At 38.3% G+C, this 21,456-nt stretch overlaps 2 protein-coding genes and 1 non-coding gene across 3 annotated transcripts; 1 reads left to right on the top strand and 2 right to left on the bottom strand.

Moving 5' to 3' along the window:
• Positions 1-6,096: 6,096 nt before the first annotated feature.
• On the top strand, positions 6,097-9,974 carry LOC116214645 (serine/threonine-protein kinase STY13-like). Its single transcript, XM_031550043.1, has 6 exons — positions 6,097-6,927; positions 7,058-7,190; positions 7,571-7,766; positions 8,361-8,485; positions 8,589-8,747; positions 9,331-9,974. Exons 1-6 carry the CDS (start codon positions 6,797-6,799, stop codon positions 9,652-9,654), a joined length of 1,068 nt encoding a protein of 355 aa, XP_031405903.1. The 5' UTR covers positions 6,097-6,796; the 3' UTR covers positions 9,655-9,974.
• Positions 9,975-10,180: 206 nt separating this feature from the next.
• TRNAD-GUC lies at positions 10,181-10,252 on the bottom strand. Its single transcript has one exon. It is a non-coding gene; the product is annotated as a tRNA-Asp (tRNA).
• Positions 10,253-18,704: 8,452 nt separating this feature from the next.
• On the bottom strand, positions 18,705-21,153 carry LOC116215463. The gene is made up of 2 exons (XM_031551180.1): positions 20,596-21,153; positions 18,705-20,168 (listed from the first exon to the last, which is right to left on the bottom strand). Exons 1-2 carry the CDS (start codon positions 20,662-20,664, stop codon positions 19,071-19,073), a joined length of 1,167 nt encoding a protein of 388 aa, XP_031407040.1. The 5' UTR covers positions 20,665-21,153; the 3' UTR covers positions 18,705-19,070.
• Between the last annotated feature and the right edge of the window lie 303 nt (positions 21,154-21,456).

The raw sequence follows: 21,456 nt of genomic DNA, 5'->3' as shown, positions 1-21,456 counted from the left end.
CAACTTTGACCTGTTTTCTCTAATGATTAATTAGTGAGAAGTCACATCTTGAAATTAATAATTAATACTTGATTGATTTTTCCGCTCGACATAATATCTACCTATCTATTTTAGTTACTAATGTAATGGATTATGGAAGTCCAAGGAAGGCCTCTAAGTCCACGGCCTTGGCTTTATTTGTTATACTATGGGCCCCACAGTGGCCCGCACCGCCACCGACATGTTCTCCCTTTGTATCTATTTCTAAAGAAAATAAATTTTCAATTCCACCATTGTAATTGGAAAGAAAATTACTTCTTTGCCACATTTGCATTTGCACGACATCTAAAATAGATGCCGAAGCCTAAAGGAGGATACAAGGAAATGAAAGTTACATAAACGAATATAGGCGGTCTCAATAACGAGAATCTAATATGAAATCTTTTTATTCTCAAATTAGGTGATCTTACCTCCCCACATGACGTGAGAAAATATCAATCAAATTGCATGAAACTAGAAATTTGGTACTAATCACTCTAATAATTGATATAATTATTCTTCATTAAAGAATTTTTATTGATTTTTTCTCACCACATCATTTGACGTAGGATTATCTAAAATTTTCTCATTTCTTTTTAACTAATGTATGTTATCCTTTAAAAACTCAAACAGTTTGGACATTATTACAAACTCAATTTACATTTCTCTAAATTTACAGCTTGCATGTCTAAAATTTACATCTGCGCTCGACCCAGGATCAAGAGATTGTAGATCTTATTATGATCAATGAGACTCCTGAAGTCCTTTTATCTTCCTCTTCTCTATCCTCATTAGACTTGTGGTTCTTTTGTTAAAAGCGAAAAGAAAATATTAATAAAAAAAAATGTAATTCAGTGACGCATACTAGATTGCATGTTTGATACTCATGGTGAGACTATCTGTGTTCCTTTATTAACTATTTAGAATTTTTATTTTATTATACTAAGTCATTAAACCTTTCTTGTAATCGGAAAAAAAAATGATACATGCATTATCATTAGTCAGAGAAATTGTCACTTGTTAGGAAAATTTTTTAAGAAGAATTTAGCAAAAACCATGTACATATTATCTTCACGTGATTCAGATCTACAATTATATATAATTTCTTTAAGTGGCCCCATAACTCAACTAATGGGACAACATTTAATTTCCAAGTCATCGTCAACTCAAATTTCAATCATATAGCACTTAATTAGATTATTATTAAAAAAATTGTTAAAAAAAGAAGCTTATGAGAATAATCCTATTTAGATATTGACCGGAGATCAGATTTCGACATTTCTTGGCTCATCCATTACGGGCCCACATTGTATGTATAAATACAATAATAATTATATTTTCCTTGGGTCAAACTAAAAACCGAACGTGTAAAAAATCATTGCCAGAATTTATTTGGTCAGATCAGATACGTTCGTGATTTGACTTTAGTGCTATTTGGTTCTATTATTAGGAGAGTTTGGTCTAGACTCAAAAAGTGTTAACCTTAATTAGCAGCACATAACCCTTATACATATTCCTTTTTAATGTGGTCAGGCAGCGTTCGGATCGGGTTGCACATGACCTCGGTTGGTTCATCTCCCCGAACGAATCCGAAGTAAGCCATCCATGCTCGGCAGACGAAATTTACAGAATTACTCTTATGGTCTGATCAGGAACGAATTGAACCTTGATAGGGATTGATACAAACTTGATAGAAATTTAGCACAAGTAGGTGAACCTAAATTTCTTCAAGATTCTGTCCGGTAGTAAATAATTAAATTGAATAAATTAACATGCACGTGGATTAACCTAATTGTCTTCTTGATCGATCAATCTACCGAAATTAAGAAACAACGGATTTAAAAATGAAATTCAGTATTGTGGCATAATCTTATCAAAAAGTAAGGCCTTTTTTTGGTCCAACCATCAACAGCAGAGTGATCTCATGCCGATTGCTTCCTCTTCGATAATATTTTACTAAAACGATGGGCATCCTTCAACTTCCTAACTTTACAAAGGGAGAAAAATATAATTAAATTGTTTTGACATTGATAATAATTATTAAGAAAACCCAGTTAGCGATGTGTTCCCTAATTCTCGAGATGAATGCAGTTTTTCATGTCCCGCATGTATATATGCATACATTGAGAAATTATCAAGTTAACATAAAATTAAGTCGTGACTTAATTAATTAATTAATCGGTTTATTGACACGTTTATGGCTGGGACTTATGTCTCTTATATTCTGATTTTTGAGAGGTAACTTTCAAGCATTCTAACCACTGGCTAGGGCTAATCAAGTTAGGTGGAGGGTCTTGCTTGATCATTATCCTCAAAATTAAAGACGGACGAATAATGTAATATATATATATGTTTGTTAGATTATTCTTATATATATTTGGGTTGGTTCGTGAAAATAATGAGGAGTCCGAATTTCATTATTGGAATCCCCAACGTCAGTACGACACCGCATTTTCTCATTAATCTCGCGTCTTCTTTGTAAATAACTAATTTTTAAAACACTTAATTTGGTATATACATATTTTATCAAACTGAATATAGATAATGTTGTAAAATTAATACTCTCCGAATAGAAATTATAAATTAAATTATTTAAAGCTAGTAACGAATTTGTGACGGGCTTGTTACGATAGAGGAAGGAATGCTAGGAGGGAAGGACAAAAAAGAGAAGATAATGAGTTATTTTAAAAAAAATTGTAAGTTATTAACAGTTCAAAAATCAATCATCCTAGGTGATATTTATGTATTATGCAGTAGTTATCATACCAGTACATACAAAAACTTATGAAACTAGGTCATAAATGACTGTGTAAATAACTAGGTAGGAATTTACTTAGATCACGGTGTATTGCGCGTGATGTACTACTGTATGTGCATCTCATTAAGCGGTCTATATCAATAATTTTCTCCACAATTAACTATAAGAACTGTACCACAATAGTACCGTAAGCATAAATAAAATTAAATAAACTTTGAGAATGAAATGTAGTGACATCGTTGTCAATCTAATTAATACCATGAAGTTCTTGAATTTAATTCTTACCAATAAGACTTGATGCCTTTTATTCCCTTTCTCCTATATCCCCGTTAGATCTTTGAGGTCATTTGTATTCCGAAGAAAGAAATGAACTTTACGTTCATATTTCCATGTGATGATATCTGAGTGTGTAATGTCAACAAGAGTACATGAAGGGCCTGGACCAATCTCAAAAAACATAAAAAGAAATCCTAAAGTGATTATCAATGAATAAAAGTTAAAAGTGCATTTTCACTTGAAGGTAAATAAATATGTACATTAGTGACAATAAGTTGTGCAAAGTTAAACTAATTTGAGTTGGTTCAAACAGTTCGACACTTTTTTCGTTTAAGTAATGTTTTGGATTCGAGTTTTATGAATTGAGAAAGAAGAGCTTTATCCTTTTAGTAGACTAATCCGATTAAAACTAGATTAGTCAGGACTCATTGGACCTTCGGATACTCAAATACACACAATATATATATATATATATATTATTTATTTATTTATTTATTTATTTTCAACATTTTTATTATGTTAACATGTTCACTCCTCCATAAGCCACCCCTCCATAACCCCCCATAAGCTAGCCTCAATCCAAACAAGCTATAAATGGAGAGACGCAGGGGAGTCGGGAGAGGGCGGGAAAATGGGGAAATCAACAACACCCGATGTGAGTAAGGAGTTGCTCATTCGGCCCAAACCGAACCGAACCGAACCGAATCGACCCCAAACAATCAAATTGAAGTTTTAATTGCCTTTAAAATACCACACCGAACTGTGCCAAAGTCTCTCTATAAATCGAACTATTTTTTTGGTTCGGTTTCGGTTTATACCGAAATTGGAGAAAGGCTTATCTCAGCCTACAACTTATCCAAATCAAACACGAATTAAACATTTTCTCAGTTCTCACATGCTGGTAAAAGAAATCGTACTTTTACATAAATCTCCAGACAGTTGAAACAACACAAATACAAGATTCTAATCTAAAATTAAATTAAAATAACATTCCACCCCACCAACAATTATAAAGTTGTCAATTCTACAAAAAAAAAGAAGAAGAAGTTACATCTTGCTAATTGCATAAACACATAAAGAATGAGGGAGCTAAGTATTTAACGGAGACAATTTAAAGGAGATTTAACAGAACATGGCAATTATCAACATAACTCTAGTTTAGGAAGTTTTGGAAGTGGTTGGGTTGTGAACAAGAATACGAGGAAGAGAGGCAGGAGAGGGACAAAGAGAGATCCATTGTATTATTCAATTAATTGAACAATTTAAGTCGATGAAAGCTTTACTTAAACTAATTCAATTTTTTTGGTAATTGACATATATATATATATATATATATATACTGAATTAACTCTTTTTATAACTAACATGGGTTGGTTCAAGTAATTTGACGTTTTTTACCCTTAATTAAGATCTCGGTTTCGAGTATTTGTGAATGGAAAATTTTACATTGGTAGAGTTCAACCCTTTAGTGAGTCGATGTGACAGAATTGAATTTGTGATTTATTGGGTATTCGAATACTAGAATAAAAAAAAAACTCTTTGGTCTTAACCATTAACAAACTCTCAACTAATTTTTAAAAATTTTAACTAAACAATAATTAAGAGATAAATTACACTGAACAAAATCGGAAGTTTTATTATACTGGAAAAGTATATGTCAGAGCACAACATTTTAAAATTACATTATATAGCACAACGTTTACGATATAGCGTCAATTATAGTCTGACGTTAAAATTTCTGTGACAATTAAACGGAAAAGGCTGATGTCACACATTCGATAATAAATAGTGGGCTCAGATTCTTGCCACATGTGCAATAAACCATATTTCGACCCGCCTAGTTCCCTTTTACCCACCATACTTCCTCACCATCAATACTTGGATCCCATTCCCACCTTTTTACATACATAATTGCTCTTTACAAAAACAACTACATCATCAATAGAATAAAAAAAATCACATATTGAACTTATTGCAGTTCATATAGTGAATAAATGATGAAAAATTGTTAGAAAGAAAATGGAAGCTCATAATTATCAAATGAAATGCAAACCTTAATTCGTTTTATTCTATAGAGACAAAAGAAAAAAAATGTGAAGAAGGAAACTGGAAAACTCATGAGTGAAGAGGGAGAGAAAGGATAAAGCATTGAACTAAAGAGAAATTTGGGGCTGCAGTGAAGTGGGAGATGTGTGCAGAAGCGGGAATGAAATTGAGGTATTGATGGTGAAAGAGTCGAGTGGGTGAAAGGGCATCAGACGGATTGAAATATGGGTTACTTCGCATGTGGCAAGAGTCTTGGCCCGCTATTTATTATCGAGTGTAACGCAAAGCGTTGAACTGAAGAGAAATTTGGGGCTGCAGTGAAGTGGGAGATGTGTGCAGAAGCGGGAATGAAATTGAGGTATTGATGGTGAGAGAGTCGAGTGGGTGAAAGGGCACTGGACGGATTGAAATATGAGTTATTTCGCATGTGGCAAGAGTCTCGGCCCGCTATTCATCATCGAGTGCAACTCAAAGCGTTGAACTGAAGAGAAATTTGGGACTGTAGTGAAGTGGGAGATGTGTGCAGAAACGGGAATGAAATTGAGGTATTGATGGTGAAAGAGTTGAATGGGTGAAAGGGCACCAGACGAGTTGAAATATGAGTTATTTCGTATGTGGTAAGAGTCTCGACCCGCTATTCATCATCGGGTGCGTTACATCAGCCTTTTCCGTTTAATTTTCAGTGTCATAATTGACACTGTACTCTAAACGAGGTGATATATAATATAATTTTAAAAGGTCGTGATAAAATGAATACAAAAATAAAAAGTTATTTTATGACATATTTTTTCCTTATTATAATATTTCCCGACACGGCGACCGTGTTGGATCTGTGTCGGCTTCATGTACGAGGCAGAGTTTCAGTGTCCTCCATGTGCCATTGAAATGGCCTTCTCTTCCTCCTCCCCTCTCTCTCTCCCTCTCTCTGTCTTCATAACTCGGTTTATTTAACGGTCAAAGTTTCACTGTTTCCCTTAGGAAAAAGAAGCGAGAAAAGAAAAAAAAAAAGAAAAACAGAGACAGACCCACTCTTCTCTGCTCTGACAGCGACTGAATTCCTTCCCCTCTCTTCCGTTCCGTGGCTTTATCTGCAACATTTTTCCACGGGAAGACATGGCCTGTCCATACGCGCAATAATAACCTTTGGTTCATTCATTATTAACTCACCCAAATTCTTCTCCTCTCCTCTCTCTCCCTGCCCCCCATCTCCCTCCCCACCTCTTCCATTTCTCTGCTCTGTTCTTAATTTGCTGCTTGCAACCCCAGTAGATAAGTTCTTGGGCATTACTATTCTATAGGTGGCGGCCTCTCTGCGTCTGAGGAAAGACACGAAAGGGACCACTTGGGCTTTTGTCCTTTTGGCCTCCGAAATAAGGGAACGGATGTGAATATCATTAAGATAGATTGATTGCTTCCGATCTGCCCGGCCGTGATTTCTGGGGTGTGGGTCTTCTTATAGGAAGTCTCTTGCTTGCTTGCAATTATTGTCCAATCCTGTCGTGTATCCGATAGCTTATGCCTGTTGGGTCATATCATATCCTGAGAATCGTTGCTTGTGCTGTCTCAGCAGCTTCTGAGGTTGTCTGAGGTCTCCGGTGTGCTGCTCTGAGTGAATTATGCTGAGAGCGGTTGGCTTCATGGGTGTAAATTAGTTGGATTGTTTGCTTGCTGTGGTGAGTGTGGTTTTGGGGAGGGAAGATGGGATCAGGGAATGGGTTTTACACTGGGGGAGAGTTCAATATGGATACAAAGTGGCTGATTGATCCTAAGAGTCTCTTTGTTGGGCCCAAGATTGGAGAAGGAGCCCATGCTAAAGTTTATGAGGGCAAGTAAGTTTTTGAATTTCCCTTGAAGTTCGGTTGAGTTTATCGATTAAATGGTCTGAATTCTTGAAGTTTGTTTACCCGATTTTAGCGGGAATGGCGATGCATCATGAAGTTAATTTTTGTGGATTTTCAGGTACAGGAATCAGAATGTTGCTGTCAAGGTTATTCAGAGGGGGGAGACCCCGGAGGAAATCGCCAAGAAAGAAGCAAGGTTCGCGAGGGAGGTTGCAATGTTGTCTAGAGTTCAACACAAGAATCTAGTTAAGGTTGTCCCTTTAACCTATATAAGCAGCAAACCTGCTAATTCCTGTATGCGAACAGATTAGTGCTAAGCAGGAGGGATGCTAGCTAGGATTTCATATTAGGAAGCAAAATTATTCCAAGGGGGAGAGCAGAAGATGCAATTAGGAAAACAGTTAGAATTTTGGGAATTAACCCGAGAATTTTCCCCAAGTATTAAGGGGCCAAGCATCTAAGTCTGACATGGGAGGACAATCGTGAGGGCCGACTAAGCATGTTTGTCTCACGAGAAAGTGGGCAGGTCTTAGATCTTTTCTGCTGTGCCCTTTTAGTAGTAGATGTAGACCGTGCAAATGCTCCAACATAAGTTATGTAACTGAAGCTCTTTGACCTATCCTTTTACCAGTTTATCGGGGCCTGCAAACAACCAGTGATGGTGATAGTGACTGAACTCCTGCTGGGGGGAACCTTGCGTAAATATCTGCTCAACACACAGCCTCGGCGCCTAGACATGCGGGTGGCTGTTGCTTTCGCGCTTGATATTGCTCGTGCTATGGAGTGCTTGCACTCTCATGGGATCATTCACCGAGACCTGAAACCGGGTAATCTCTTGAGAATAATGTACCTTTTCATGTCTTATCATATAGCAGAGCAGGATTAAGTAGATATGCCTTTCAAGATCCATAATTTAACTTCTTAGCAACTGCTGGATGATCGAACATCTCGCTTAAAAGTCTAGGCTTCATTTGGTAGTGGGGGGTGCTTGTGGTTTTTCTTCTTCAAGAAAACAGGAAACAGGAGAAATATTAGGTGTTATATTTTAATTGAGATTTTCTAGGATGAAAACATGGGCATTTTCTCTCAAGAAATTAAATCTCACATATTTGGGGCAGAACTTAAATAAGGTTGTCTCATGTTAGCAAAAAATGGATTGAAACTCAGCTGATTTTTTAAAATGTAGTCAGTTTTTCTTCTTTTGCAGCTTCTGATTTTTGATGTTAAAGGTGGAAAATGAATGCAAACTATATTTTTACAGTTTTTTATCCATCAGTTTGCTAATCTGACATAGATATGGGAAAGCTTCGACAGCGAATCTATTTCAAATTTGGAATTTCACAGAGCTAAAAATTTTTCGTGAAAAACCCGCAGTGTTAAAGACTAATTTTCACTTACTGTTCCCTCTCCCTTTCGTCTAGAGAACCTCCTCTTGACTGCGGACCATAAGACGGTGAAACTTGCCGATTTTGGGTTAGCAAGAGAAGAGTCTTTGACAGAAATGATGACTGCCGAAACGGGAACATATCGTTGGATGGCCCCAGAAGTGAGTCATAAATTACTTGAATTTTACAATTACTGTGCTTGACCTATTTGCCCTTGTCATCCGGTTTGCGTAAAATCATTACTTATCTTATTCTCCCTGGCAGCTCTACAGCACTGTGACGCTGAGGCGTGGGGAGAAGAAGCATTACAATAACAAGGTGGATGCTTACAGCTTCGCTATTGTGTTGTGGGAGCTCGTCCACAATAAGCTGCCCTTTGAAGGCATGTCGAATCTTCAGGCAGCTTATGCAGCTGCTTTTAAGGTAGTTCTTCTATTCCTGGTTAAGTTCCCAGATCATTTTGTCACTTCTGTTATCAATATATTATTATGGGCTTCCCGGTTTAGTACATTTGAGGGCAAAAGGAGAGTCGCTGACTAATTTAATCCAAGGCCAATGTGCAATTGCTGCTGCTCCTTCATACCAACTTAAAATTCCGGAAAAAAACTAGGCTGTGGTTTCAAGCATGATTGGTGAAGTTATCGGGTGTTCATTAGTTTGAAATAATCATTTGACGACATAAATGTGACAACAAATTAATAGAGAAAGAGATCGACTTTTTTTTTTCCCCTCGATAAGTGATTGAATTTAGGTAACGCAGACTGATTTTAAGCATTTCTATGAAGTATTTTCACGAGTTCATTGCAGATATTGTTTTATCGAGAATTGGAATGGCTATGTGGTTAGCCTGGCCTGGCAGTTCCAACCAGCTAATTTGGTCTTGTCAGGGCCAGAATCCAGTCTGAGCAATTTGTCATTCTTCTGCATGCGTGAAGTCCATTTGTTTGTCTAGTCCTAATCTATTGTAGAAGGTTCATCCAGTCAATAAACTGCTGCCCTGTTCCAGAATTTCAGGCCGAGCGTCGAGAATCTTCCAGAGGATCTTGCATTGATCGTGACCTCTTGCTGGAAGGAGGACCCGAATGACCGGCCAAACTTCACCCAGATAATCCGCATGCTTCTCCACTACCTCTCAACCATCTCTCCTCCAGAGCCCCTGATTCCTCCCAGGATTTTCCCTTCCGGGAACACAGTTTTTCCGCCTGAATCTCCCGGGACCAGTGCTCTGATGCCTGCAAGGGACAGCTCCGCTGAGACCCCCTCAACCCAGATCATGATGGACCAACAGCAGCCTCGGGGCTTCTTCTTCTGTTTCCACCGGTGCTACTGATCTATTGATTCAAGGTGATAGCCCAATAAAACCATCAAGGAGAATTTTTCGTTTTCTTCACACAGTGTAGATTGACCTAGGCTTTGTCACTGACATGAAGAGTGGTCATCGGAAAGTTGGAGGACACATTGGAGCTGGAGGTTGCTGTGATGTGTTTGTTCTTGTAAAGTTTAAAAAGTCCATCGTCCAAATGCCTTCGCTCTGTTCTTTGCTCCGATGTAAGAAGCTCCCATTGCTTGCAGAGACTTCAATGTATGAAGCAAATAGAAGAAGAAAGATTGTTTTAGATTTTATAATAAAGCTTTGATTGTGTTCGATGATGTGCTTTGTGTCACGTATCCATGTTTGTCGGAATTCTTATTTGTTTAAATTCTTTTAAAATTTTAACATTCGAAGAAAATTCCCTTCTGCAATGAAAATTTCAGTTGAGAATAAAATAGAGAAAATCGAAATATATTGGGTCGAAATTCTTATTTGTTTATGCAAAGAAAAATTTAGTTGAGAATAAAATAGAGAAAAAAAGAAACGCCGTTGCCGGGGATCGAACCCGGGTCACCCGCGTGACAGGCGGGAATACTCACCACTATACTACAACGACTTGATTGGCTGGTTAGGATCACACATTGGATAAGAACAAGGTGCCAGCCTCGGCCTTCAGCTCCGTCCTGTCATAATGATCCCCATTAATCAAAACTTTAACGAGTATAATCTTTGCTTCAAAAGGCATGGTTTTTCAATAGCCTGCACCGTAGAAAGAAGGCATGAAAATGTGATTATTTAACCTTCGAATTCGAAAGTTATTTTCATTTCATTGGACAAGTAATCCTAGTCCAAAGTGTTCCAAAGCTTTTCTCTATTGATAGAATTTATCCAAAATATAGTCGGAGCCAAGAACTTTTTTTTAGCAATACTAGAAATTTGCCAGCACTATATGCAGATTTTACACCATAAAGTTTCCAATTCACAGTTTTTGGTAAGATTTCTGGAACACCGTTTCATTCTGTTATCAACATTATTCTCTAACGACTCTTATTCGCGTTACCCATTGTCTAGTATAATTTTTATCATTTCTTTGATAAAATCTTTGCAAATATATAATTATTATTCATAATTTCTGAACATATATAAATTACTAACAATATTAGATAAAAAAATTATAAAGGTCTAGAATCCAAAAGAAACCTCTCCCTATGGCTTTTAGAGAGAGAAAATCCTCTCTTTGTTGGAGCACTATCCCTCCCCCGTTGGAGGCCCCCCTGTCTTTTTCCCTTCGTTTTCTCTTCGTTCCCATTGATCTGGATGTGTTCCTCTCCTTCATGCTTCTGTCCCAAATTACTGTAGCTGAGCAAGCTGAGACCCTTGAACTTGAGACCAACAAAGAGGCCATCGGAGAAAACTCAACCTTGACCTTGTTGGTTAAGCCCTGGGGCTTTAGGTTGCCCTCCCCCCCAAATCAAATAATCCTTCACATTCACAAAGCCTGGCACCAAAAACGATCCATGACAATCGTCTCTGATACCTACCAAAAAAAATTCTGAAGTATTTCTTCAGCGACCTCTTATCGACAGGAAAAGGTGGAGCCTTCTCACACAGAGGTGCTCATCTAATGCTTGCTCATTGGAATAGAAATCTCACCATCAAAGAGGTTGCCTTTGGAACCATCAACTTTTGGAATCAAAGTAGGGGGATCTTGCCGGAATTGGTCTCCTATCAGAACATCTAATTTGCTACAAGCAAGGTGGGTGAAGTTCCAGAAATCAATTGGAAGGACCCGTCATTGCCAAAATGGTTTATGGTAGATGCGAGGAGATCGCCAATAGATGCAACTTCGACAATCTTTTTTGTGTTGAGGCTAGGAACTCAGCTGGAGGACTCTGCTTAATGTGGACATAGGAACTTTCTGTAACTATATTAAAGCACTCTTGCTTTTACATTCATGCCAATATTAAACATCCTATGCTTCATATTGCTTGGTTATTAACTTGTGTCTATGGCCCTCCTTATGCCTCTCTTAAGTCAGCCTTTTGGAATGAGCTTAATTGCATGTCTGATTCCATTAGTTGCCTGTGGCTTATAGTAGGAGACCTCAATGAAATAAATAGTTCAATTGACAAAAGAGGAGGTAGGAACCAGGCCTCCTCCTCTAGGTCTTTTCTCGAGGACTTTCGTATTCTCTCAAGTTATGTGGACTTGGGTTTTGTTGGAAAATCACTTAGAGAAATAAAAGGCTTGGTCTAGCCCATATCAAACAAAGACTTGATAGAGCCATTGCAAATAGCGAATGAATAATCCATTTTCCTAAGGCTGGGGTTGTACATCTTCTTGCTGCTAAATTCGTCCACAACCCAATCTTAGTCAAATTGTGATTGGAATCATCCACTGACCGTAGGCCTTTTAGCTTCGAGGAGGCTCGGACTAGGGATCTTTCAAGTGCTTATGTCATTAAAAAAGCATGGGAAACAACGATCATAGGTTCAAAACCTTTCCAACTCTTTGGTAAAATCAAAGTGGTAAAAAAAAAGACTTGAGAGGGTAGAACATGAATTGTTTTGGCTTTTGTGATATTAGAATTGCAGAAGCACTCGAAAAATTGGAGAAGATACAATACCAAGACCCCAGTAAACAAAATATGGAGAAGGAGATCAGGTTTGAATTAGAGCTCATTGAACTACTAACCAGAAAAGACCTGATATGGAGACAGAAGTTCCTAGAGTTATGGCTGAAAGACGGTAACAGAAATATCAAGTTCTTCTATCTCTTAACAATTATCCGATGCCGTAAAAATTATATTGAAGCAATCAAATTGAAGAATGGAGTTACAATCCAAGATCCGAAGGACATTGGTAATTATTTTAACCAAAAATTTACACACCTCTTCTCGTCCTATAATCCCTGATTCCCTGTAGATCTAGAGGGGGCTTATTAACCCGATTATCACTGAAGAAGAGAACCGGAAACTTACTGACATCCCAATCATTAATGAAATTTCCCGAGCCTTAAAAGCTATGCCAAACCTCAAAGCCCTAGGCCTCGATGGGCTACCAGCTCTTTTCTATAATTTTTATGGGGAGACAGTTCAACCTCTTTCTCAGCTCTGCTATGCAAAGATTTTTTCCAAATGGATTTCTTTTAAAAGAGTAGAATAATACTTTCATTACCCTTATCCCAAAAAAGCCAGGGGCTTGCAGATTTTGAAGATTTTCGTCCGATTAGCCTATGCAATGTTTCTTATAAAGCAATTTCGAAAATTTTAGTTGAATCCTCAAACCCTTCCTTCATAGAATTGTATCTCCAAATCAAACAGCTTTTATTGAATGAAGATGGATAAATGAAAACGGAATCCTTACCCATGAAATACTTCAATACATGAAAAACAACAAGGCTCGTAGGGGCTGGGTTGGAATGAAAATCGATTTTATAAAAGCTTTTGATAAATTGGAATGGAGTTTTATCATCCAAGTTTTTGACTTGTTTGGTTTTAGGATTAAAATTTTACTTTACCCAACTCAATTATATTCTTTTATAAATACAACATTACAATTATTACTGTTTTGTCTTTTTATTCTCACTCATATTTTTTCTAACCACTTTTATAATCAATTTTTTAATAATAAATACCCTATCTACTTTACATCTATATATACATATATATATATATATTCTTACACATCTATATATTTTTCAACATTTGTAATAATTATTTTTTATCTTTTCTTATTCCCAAAAATAAGTTAAGTTGAGTTAAAATCTCAACTCAAAAACCAAACACACCATAAAAAAACTTCGTGTTTGATTCCAAAGTTATTTCCTTGATCGAACAATGTTTTTCCACTACTTCACTATTGATTCTCATCAATGGATCTCCCCACGGGCACTTCATCCGGAAAAGAAGCCTCAACAAGGCGACCCCATCTCCCTTTATCTCTTCATCATATCAATGGAAATCTTGTCTAGATTACTCTACAAGGTTGAGGCAAATGGTGTGATTAAAGGCGTTCAAATTAGTCATGGCGGACCTACCATCTCTCATCTCATGTTTGTCGATGATTTGCTCATCCTCTCAGGGGTCACAAACTCTGACATCATTCCTACAAAAAAAATCTTGGAGAAGTTTTCTTCCTGGTTGGACCAACAAATTAATCTTGACAAATCTGAGGCAGTCTTCTCAAAAAATACCCAAGCCTTGAGGCGTTAAAGCATCAAGAACATGCTCGGAATTAAAAAGCTCAAGGCCGATACTCAATACCATGGCAATCTACTCTTTCTTCGCAAAAGGAAAAAGGAATCCTTTCAGTTTCTCATCGACAAGATCAAATGTAAGTTAAAGGCCTGGAAATCAAAAAACCTTTTATGGGCAGGTAGAGCGACCCTCATTAACTCGATCATTTGTAGTACTCCAATATATATTATGTCCCTGTTCCATTTACCAAAGACCACTCTAAATAAGATGGACCAGCTCAATAGACGATTCTGGTGGGGAAGCAACGAGGGATCAGGTTCCTACTACACCTCGAAAAGCTATAATACCCTCTGCCAACCGAAAGCCTCAGGTGGCTTGGGTTTTAGAAGAGCAGAAGACTCTAATAAGGCCATGCTCTCCAAAACAACTTGGGCTTTAACTTCAAACAATACAGCTTATTAATGAGGGCAATGAAAGCAAAGTACGACAATTTCTATCCCTAAACAAAGATCCATGACCAGCTCATCGCACATTTGGAATGGGCTGCAATGGTGTCGTGATACTCTCTAGGTAGGTACTTGCCACCCTATAGGTAATTGAGCCTGCTCTTCCACCCGAAAAGGTATATTATTCCTTTTATCAGAAATCTGTTAGAAGACTTAGATGATTATATTGTTTGGACTCCCACCTCTTCAGGAGATCACAAAAACTTTTTATTTGCTGGATCAAAGATCTCGATTCAATCAAAATTCTATGGTTAAATGGAAGTGCATGTGAAGTCTACAAATTCACCAAAAATTGAAAATCCACATGTAGAGAGTAGCGAGTGAATGCCTCCCATGGTTTGATCGAAGTAGAACATCATGTCCCCTTTGTCAATCTGGTTCCGATAATTTTACCCACCTATTTCATAGCTATATCTATTATCGAGTGACATGGAGGGAAACACCATGGAACTTGATCTCAGATAATTTCCCTACAAACTCTTTGTCTGATATTATAAATTTTATTGTGCAGCCACTTACTATGCTTTTTATTAACCATATAGATCCTTTGTCTTTCTCAACTTATGGTGCTATTATTCTTTACACTTTATGGAACTTAAGAAATGAAAGTTTGTTTACAGGAACTAGGACTAAACTCAAGCGAATGTTGCAGCGCATTAGGAAAGCTTTTACGGAGCATTTGAGCCATAGAGACCATTAACAACTACAATCTTCTAACAACTCGACAACTCCCCAGCTCGAAGCTTGGAACCATCTCCAATGTCCTGGCATGTCGGAGAACTACCCCATTATGTTGGACGCTCTCCATGATTGAACTTTACAGCCCCCAAGAACTGCTCGCAGAACTTGAGACCTGGATGATGGAAAATCAACTATGATGCAGCTTGGAGAGGAGACAAAGCATATATATCAGGGGTAGCTCGGCTCCACTATCAAATCATCATCCAGTCATGGTGTGCACCCGTCAAGGTGACATCAACGTTACAAGTAAAAGTTGCTACAATCCTTCTTGCCATTTCCTTAGCCCATAATGCAGGATGGTCGAAAATTTGCATTGAAACTGACACTTTATTAGTAGTAGAACGTCAATTGCAGTTGGGTCCCTAGAGCGTTAAATTACTAGGTGCATGACCTTTGTCAACTTGGCTTTAGTTTAGGCTACAATGCTCTTACTATCTTCGAGGGATATCCTTGATATCCTTGCAATGACGTTCCGTGATGTTTCTTACTAATTGCAATAACATTTAGTATTACTCATAAAAAAAGATTAAAATTATAAAAAAAATTATGTGGGGATAGAAAATAGAGAGGGAAAGAGAGAGAGATGAAAGAGAGAGAAAAAGGAAGAGAGACCCAGAAATAGTATAGAGAGAAGTTGGGAAGTTAGTAATTATTAATTATAGTGATTCACAAAATTACCCTATAACTTCCCTTAATTTAGTTGTCATCAATGAATCATAATAATTTTCATAAGGGCATTTTTGGGAGAAGGAAAGATGGACAAGCTATTCTTCATCTTTCTTTTGTAATGGTATATATATATATATATATATATATATTTAACTATAATCAATGTCAAATATTCAACAGGCCTACAAAGAATTGGGCCTATTTGCATCATAAAAGTTTAAGTTGATAAGATGCGAGTCTCAATCCTCTTATAAATCCAGGATTATCTTTGTATATTTTCAATGTGGGATTTAAGAATTCTTGACACCAGCCCTCACATGCAGCGTGGATTCATAGCCAGGATGAGACTGGACGAGACACGAACTCAGCATGCTAGTAAGCGCAGTGGCGCGTAGAGTGATGCGTAGCGTAAGCGCGTAGATGCGAAATTTTGCATAATTAGCACATTGGCGTGGGGTTTTGACCTAACTCTGATATCATGTTAAACACTCAACGGGCCTTCAAGGGGTTGGGCCCATTGCATCTTAAAAATTTAAGCCGATAGGATGCGAGTCTCAACTCTTTTGTTAATCTAGGATTCCCTTTGTATATTTCCAACTTGGGTCTAAAGATCCTTGACAATCAAGGTAATATTATAAAGCTATATTTAGCGTATAAATAAATAAGACAATGAAAATAAATTCATAAAATGAAATTCATTAAAAAAAATAGCATTTATAAATGCTCTCGGAGGGTAATTTAGTTACTTGTGACTTTCTCCTCTTATGGTATCTTGCCTAACGACCAATCCTTTTGGCCTTAACTTACCTGATGTAAAGATCGGGTTTTAGTAAATCTTAATATCATGTAAATTCGATTTCCAAATCCTTTCACATAATTAAAAAAGATTATACTTAAACTATCAAAATTTCTAGCTGGAGGAGATAATATTCCATCCTAAAAAAGACAATTAATTACTTCTTCTTGATTTTGAATTTCAAAAATGAAATACAAATGATACTTTTATTTTTCCAATTAGGTCGAGACACGTTAAAAGTTCTTTAATTTTACTGGGACTCCTAAGAAGATCCCAGGGACAAAGTCAAATAATATATTTCAGGGGCATAATTATATTTACTAGGGGCCAAAATTTTAAAATTTGACAATTTTACTTATGCAACAATTAAGGGGACAATTGCCCCCCGTCAACTTACTATGTGTACGACTTTTTTTTTTCCTTGCTTTTTTCCTCCCTTGGCAGTGAAACTACTGCATATCGAGTATGTATTGATCGAGTCTTTATTGATTGAGAATAATTATTTTTTCGTTCAAGTGTCGTTTTGATCCTTATCGAGGTATCGGTCTACATCAATCCCGAACTCCAATCTCTTTTTGCCAGTAAAGCAGAACATTTTGTGGGGGTTATCTTTTTTTCCATTAGTTATGAGAGGGTGGTTTCACTTCCACGTGTTTGATCGACGGAGATCTTGCCGCCGGTGACAGTTGGACCAAACGATAGCTAAACCCCGTCAATTTAATCAATCTAAATGAGATGCTGTCCTTTGTCAAAAAGGTAACGGCGCGTGAAGTCGTTGTACGAATCCACGTTCTTGGACACGTTGCACCGTACCATTCCCTCCTCTTGTCAATGACCAATAAGTTCGTGGCGGGAATTTTTTTTTCTATTTTCCAATTTTTGATTTATTTTTGCAGTAAAATAATAATAAAAAAATTATATTGAAAGAGATTTATGTAAGTGAATCGATCCGGTTCAATATTTGTATTTATCTATCCGATTGTGACTTTTGCTTCATAAAAAATGCATGGAGAAGTTGACATGGCTCGGTTAAAAGAGTATTCACTGTAAGAACCGTTACCCCCTGAACTAAGCCATGTCGACCTCTCAATCCATTTTTGACGGAAAGTCACCGTAGAATAGATTTGGGATATAATACAAACCCTAGGTACTTTCAAGTTTAATTTTAGATCTCAAATTTATTTATAAATAATCATTCTAATATGTACTCCAAACAACGGTATTCAATTCATTTTAATTAAATCTATTCAAATAATATAATTCATTTACAATTGAATTAAACTTATTTGGATCGAGACGAGCTGAAATGAGGTCAAATTAATTCTCCAAAGAATTGATTTCAAACTGATGCCCTTTTTCCATTTTCATAAATCCTCCGAAGAAACACAGCTGCACATCACTTAGGTGTAATCTGGTGGACGAGAATGAGCAGGCGATGAGTAGATCCTAAATTTTTCGCACAGTTCTATGGCACCGGTGTTGTAACGTGCCTTAACCCCATCCGCCGCTGGATCGGAAGGGAGCAATCCTCCTTGCTAGGAGGGACTTCCCCGATCCAACGGTAGATAGGGGTTTATGCACAGTACCGATATCCGAGAAGCACGCATTCTAATTAGTTCATAGGGCACTTTCTCATTGCACCTTTAACGGCAGAGACGTTGCCCTGTATATGAAAAGCTTAAGGCCAACCTTTCTCCGTTGACAAAAGGCCAAGGAAACCACCTCATCCAGTATGTTTCTCTGCCACATAAAAACGGCAACAAAAGAAAAGGACATTTTTTTATTTTTTTTGGGGGTCCCTGAACTCAAAAGTGGCATAAGAAGAGGCTTCCGAACCTCCAATGTCACTGCATCTGCCCCAAACATGTCGTCGTGGATGCTTATAAGTAATTCATCAGATGAATCGCATTCGGACTTTCATATATCTGCTCTTACCAACACCGACGAATGTTGCTTGCAGCAGCTAAGAAGTAGCGGGAACAGACACCAAATGGCAGTGACTGGAACGGTAGGGAAGGGATTAAAATCCACGACATAATGTCATGGAATCATACTCCCATATTATTCGATCGTATCATACAGAGAATGTTACGAAAGAATAGACAAGAAGAGTTCCATGTAATCAGCAAATATACGTTCATGGAAGAATATACAGCAATTTAGTAAATGAATCTCTGTAGGTACGGATTAAATTAGATTTTTCCACAGCAAAAATTCCCCAGCAGAGAAAAGGCTGCTGGGGAATGTCACAGCTCACAATGTAATGTAAATATAAATCAGCAGTGGGCCGGGAAAAATACCGACAAGAAGTTGCACGCAAAGATCTCTCCGCACGCCACAACCGCTACTCCCTCCCACCCTCCATCCCTCGTTCCGAACACTTCGTGATTCCCGAAGATAAGTATATACTAGAAGACCTCACAAATAAATATTAGTAATGTCAACACCTATGGCCAAGAAATGCCCTCTTCTCATCTTTATACACCAATGCCTACATCTACCTTTGTCTTTCCAAACGAGTGCCTCAGCCACTCTCTCTCTTGCAGTTCCCAGGCAACAAGAACCTGTACTCTTCTGCATGATTTAAGAGGTAAGAAGGGAGATGTACAGCCGAATAAGTGTGAGGGATGGGCCCCATCTTCCCGATAATCTCCTTAAATGTGTACTCTTCCGGAAGCATATCAAACAGATTAGCACCTTTACAGATCACATCCTGAATCCTCTTCGGGTCCAAGTAATGGGAGAACCGCACCCGATCGCAGTGGCTGTAAGCCTTCATCTTAAACACGAACTGGCTGATGTAACGAAAGCAGAAGCTACAATGCCAGCCTGAATCAGCTAGCAAGACATCGGTTTGTCTATAATGTGCGTATAGAGTATTTCCTGTCTGATATCGATGTACGGAGGCTCTCCAGCTCTTACTATCTTTATAGAACTCAAAGGAATACAAATAATTCCTCAGCTGCAAGTGGAGAATTGGAGGGATATCATCACACCATCGGAGGAGATTGATTGTGTGGGCACTTGGGATCTCATCGACATCAGACATGATCAACAAATCATCATCCTCAATGCCCGCAATTTTAAGTAGTTGATCTAACGCGACTCTTTGGTAAGCCTCTTCCACGAATGGGTTCTCTCCCTTCTTGAACCGCCCTCCAATCGTCCCGTAAGTGAGACGGGGCTCAACGAACTTGAACTTGTCCCTGTTCGCTGCAAAGAGAAGTCTCTTGGGGATACCAGTGAAGGTCGAGTTCGACTCAAGGAGGACAAACTGGGACACATAGGGGTAGAGCTCGTTCCACCGAAGGGTGAGGATGTCGACCTCATTGTTAAACAAAACGGCATCGAAGACCCGTCTTGGGAACTCTCGAACTTTCCACCCGTGGAGCTGGCACTGGGTCTCCATTGAAACGTTCTCATGGTAGTAGTGAGGGATTATATGGAAGGGCTTCGGAGGGGACTCCCAGAGCGGTCTCAGGAAGTAGGAGATCTTCTGCCCATGCAAGTAGATGCCAAAGATGAAGATGGGGATGAAGACGAAGAAGAGGACACACGTCCTCAGTTCAAGGCCTCGAAGGAAGCACCGGACCCGAGACATGCTCAGAGCAGCACGACTCCCCTGTTCAAACATTGAAAGGAGCAGACTTTGCTAAGCTGGCGATCAATTACGAATACGATTCGATACCATTCTGGTGCAAGTTGAAAAGGGCAAGCAACACGACAATCTACCTGAACTAATTCCAAAATCTACAGAACTTTCTCGAAACCAAAACGGGGGACAATAGAACCAGGTGCCCGATAATGCCCAGAAACTAAAGGGAAAACTCAATTACCTATTCAATGAAACCCCACTAATTCGACAACCTCAAGAGTTCAGAAACCAATTGCAGACAACAACATTGCAGAATCACAAACCATAAACCATCACATGATCCGTCCCAGGGTTCCAAGATGATTGATTGGGTAGATTGGGGACGAAAATACAGAAATTCCCAGGAGGAAAAAGATATAAACATAGAAAAGCTCTTTTATTTTTTTAAAATTACCTGGCCACAGATTTCGTCGCAGATATCATCACACTTCTTGGAACTACTATAATACCCAGCATCAGACATGATGACGACGACGACGACGGAGGTGAAGAAGAAGAAGGCGAACCAGAGAATGGATTGAAACAAGCAGCAGAAATGTTGCTCCAACCCGGCCCTTCTGGGTCCCTTCTTCCTCGTCTTCCTCGATGGATTAGGGACCGTCGCTATGGATCCTTAAAACCCATGCCCTGTCAGGGACGGGAACGAAGAGGACGAACAACAAAATTCGGCTTTTTTGGGGTTTGGAAGGGGAAGAGCAGGGGGTTGGGAGGTTAAAAAAGCGAACGGATTTTCGGTGCTCTCTCTCTCTCTCTCTCTCTCTCTCTCTCTCTATTGACAGTGGGCTTACCGCCCGGCTGAGTTGGGGAAATGGCGGATGGAACTCGGGAGCGTCAATGGTAGCCGTTCACTGCTTCCCTTCTCTCTCTCTCTCTCTCTCTCTCTCTCTCTCTCTCTCACCACATTCCCTTCTCTCTCTGGTTCTCTCTGTCTCTCTCCTCTGCTCCAATCTTTCGTATGCAGAGACACGGAGAGAATACAGAGAGGTGTTAAAATAAAAGAGAGATTATTTCAAATTAAAATTAAATATTAAGCATATTAATTTTTTTGGTCAGGATATTAATAACATCATTGTTATATGTAATTATTGTTATAGCTGTGAATTACTTGAATAGGTATTTCTCTTTTACAAGTAACAAGGGGCGTCTAACATAGCATTCCTATGGATCCCGAACTAGCTAATTGGGTGCATGGAAGATAAGGATATTGTGTTGTGTCGCATGGAGGAATTTTACATGTCCATTCAACAATTTTTTT

Source organism: Punica granatum, chromosome 7, assembly GCF_007655135.1.
Source record: "Punica granatum isolate Tunisia-2019 chromosome 7, ASM765513v2, whole genome shotgun sequence".
Classification (NCBI taxonomy): Eukaryota; Viridiplantae; Streptophyta; class Magnoliopsida; order Myrtales; family Lythraceae; genus Punica; species Punica granatum.
Note: the sequence above shows the minus strand (reverse complement) of the source record. Positions and strands in the feature narration are given on the sequence as shown.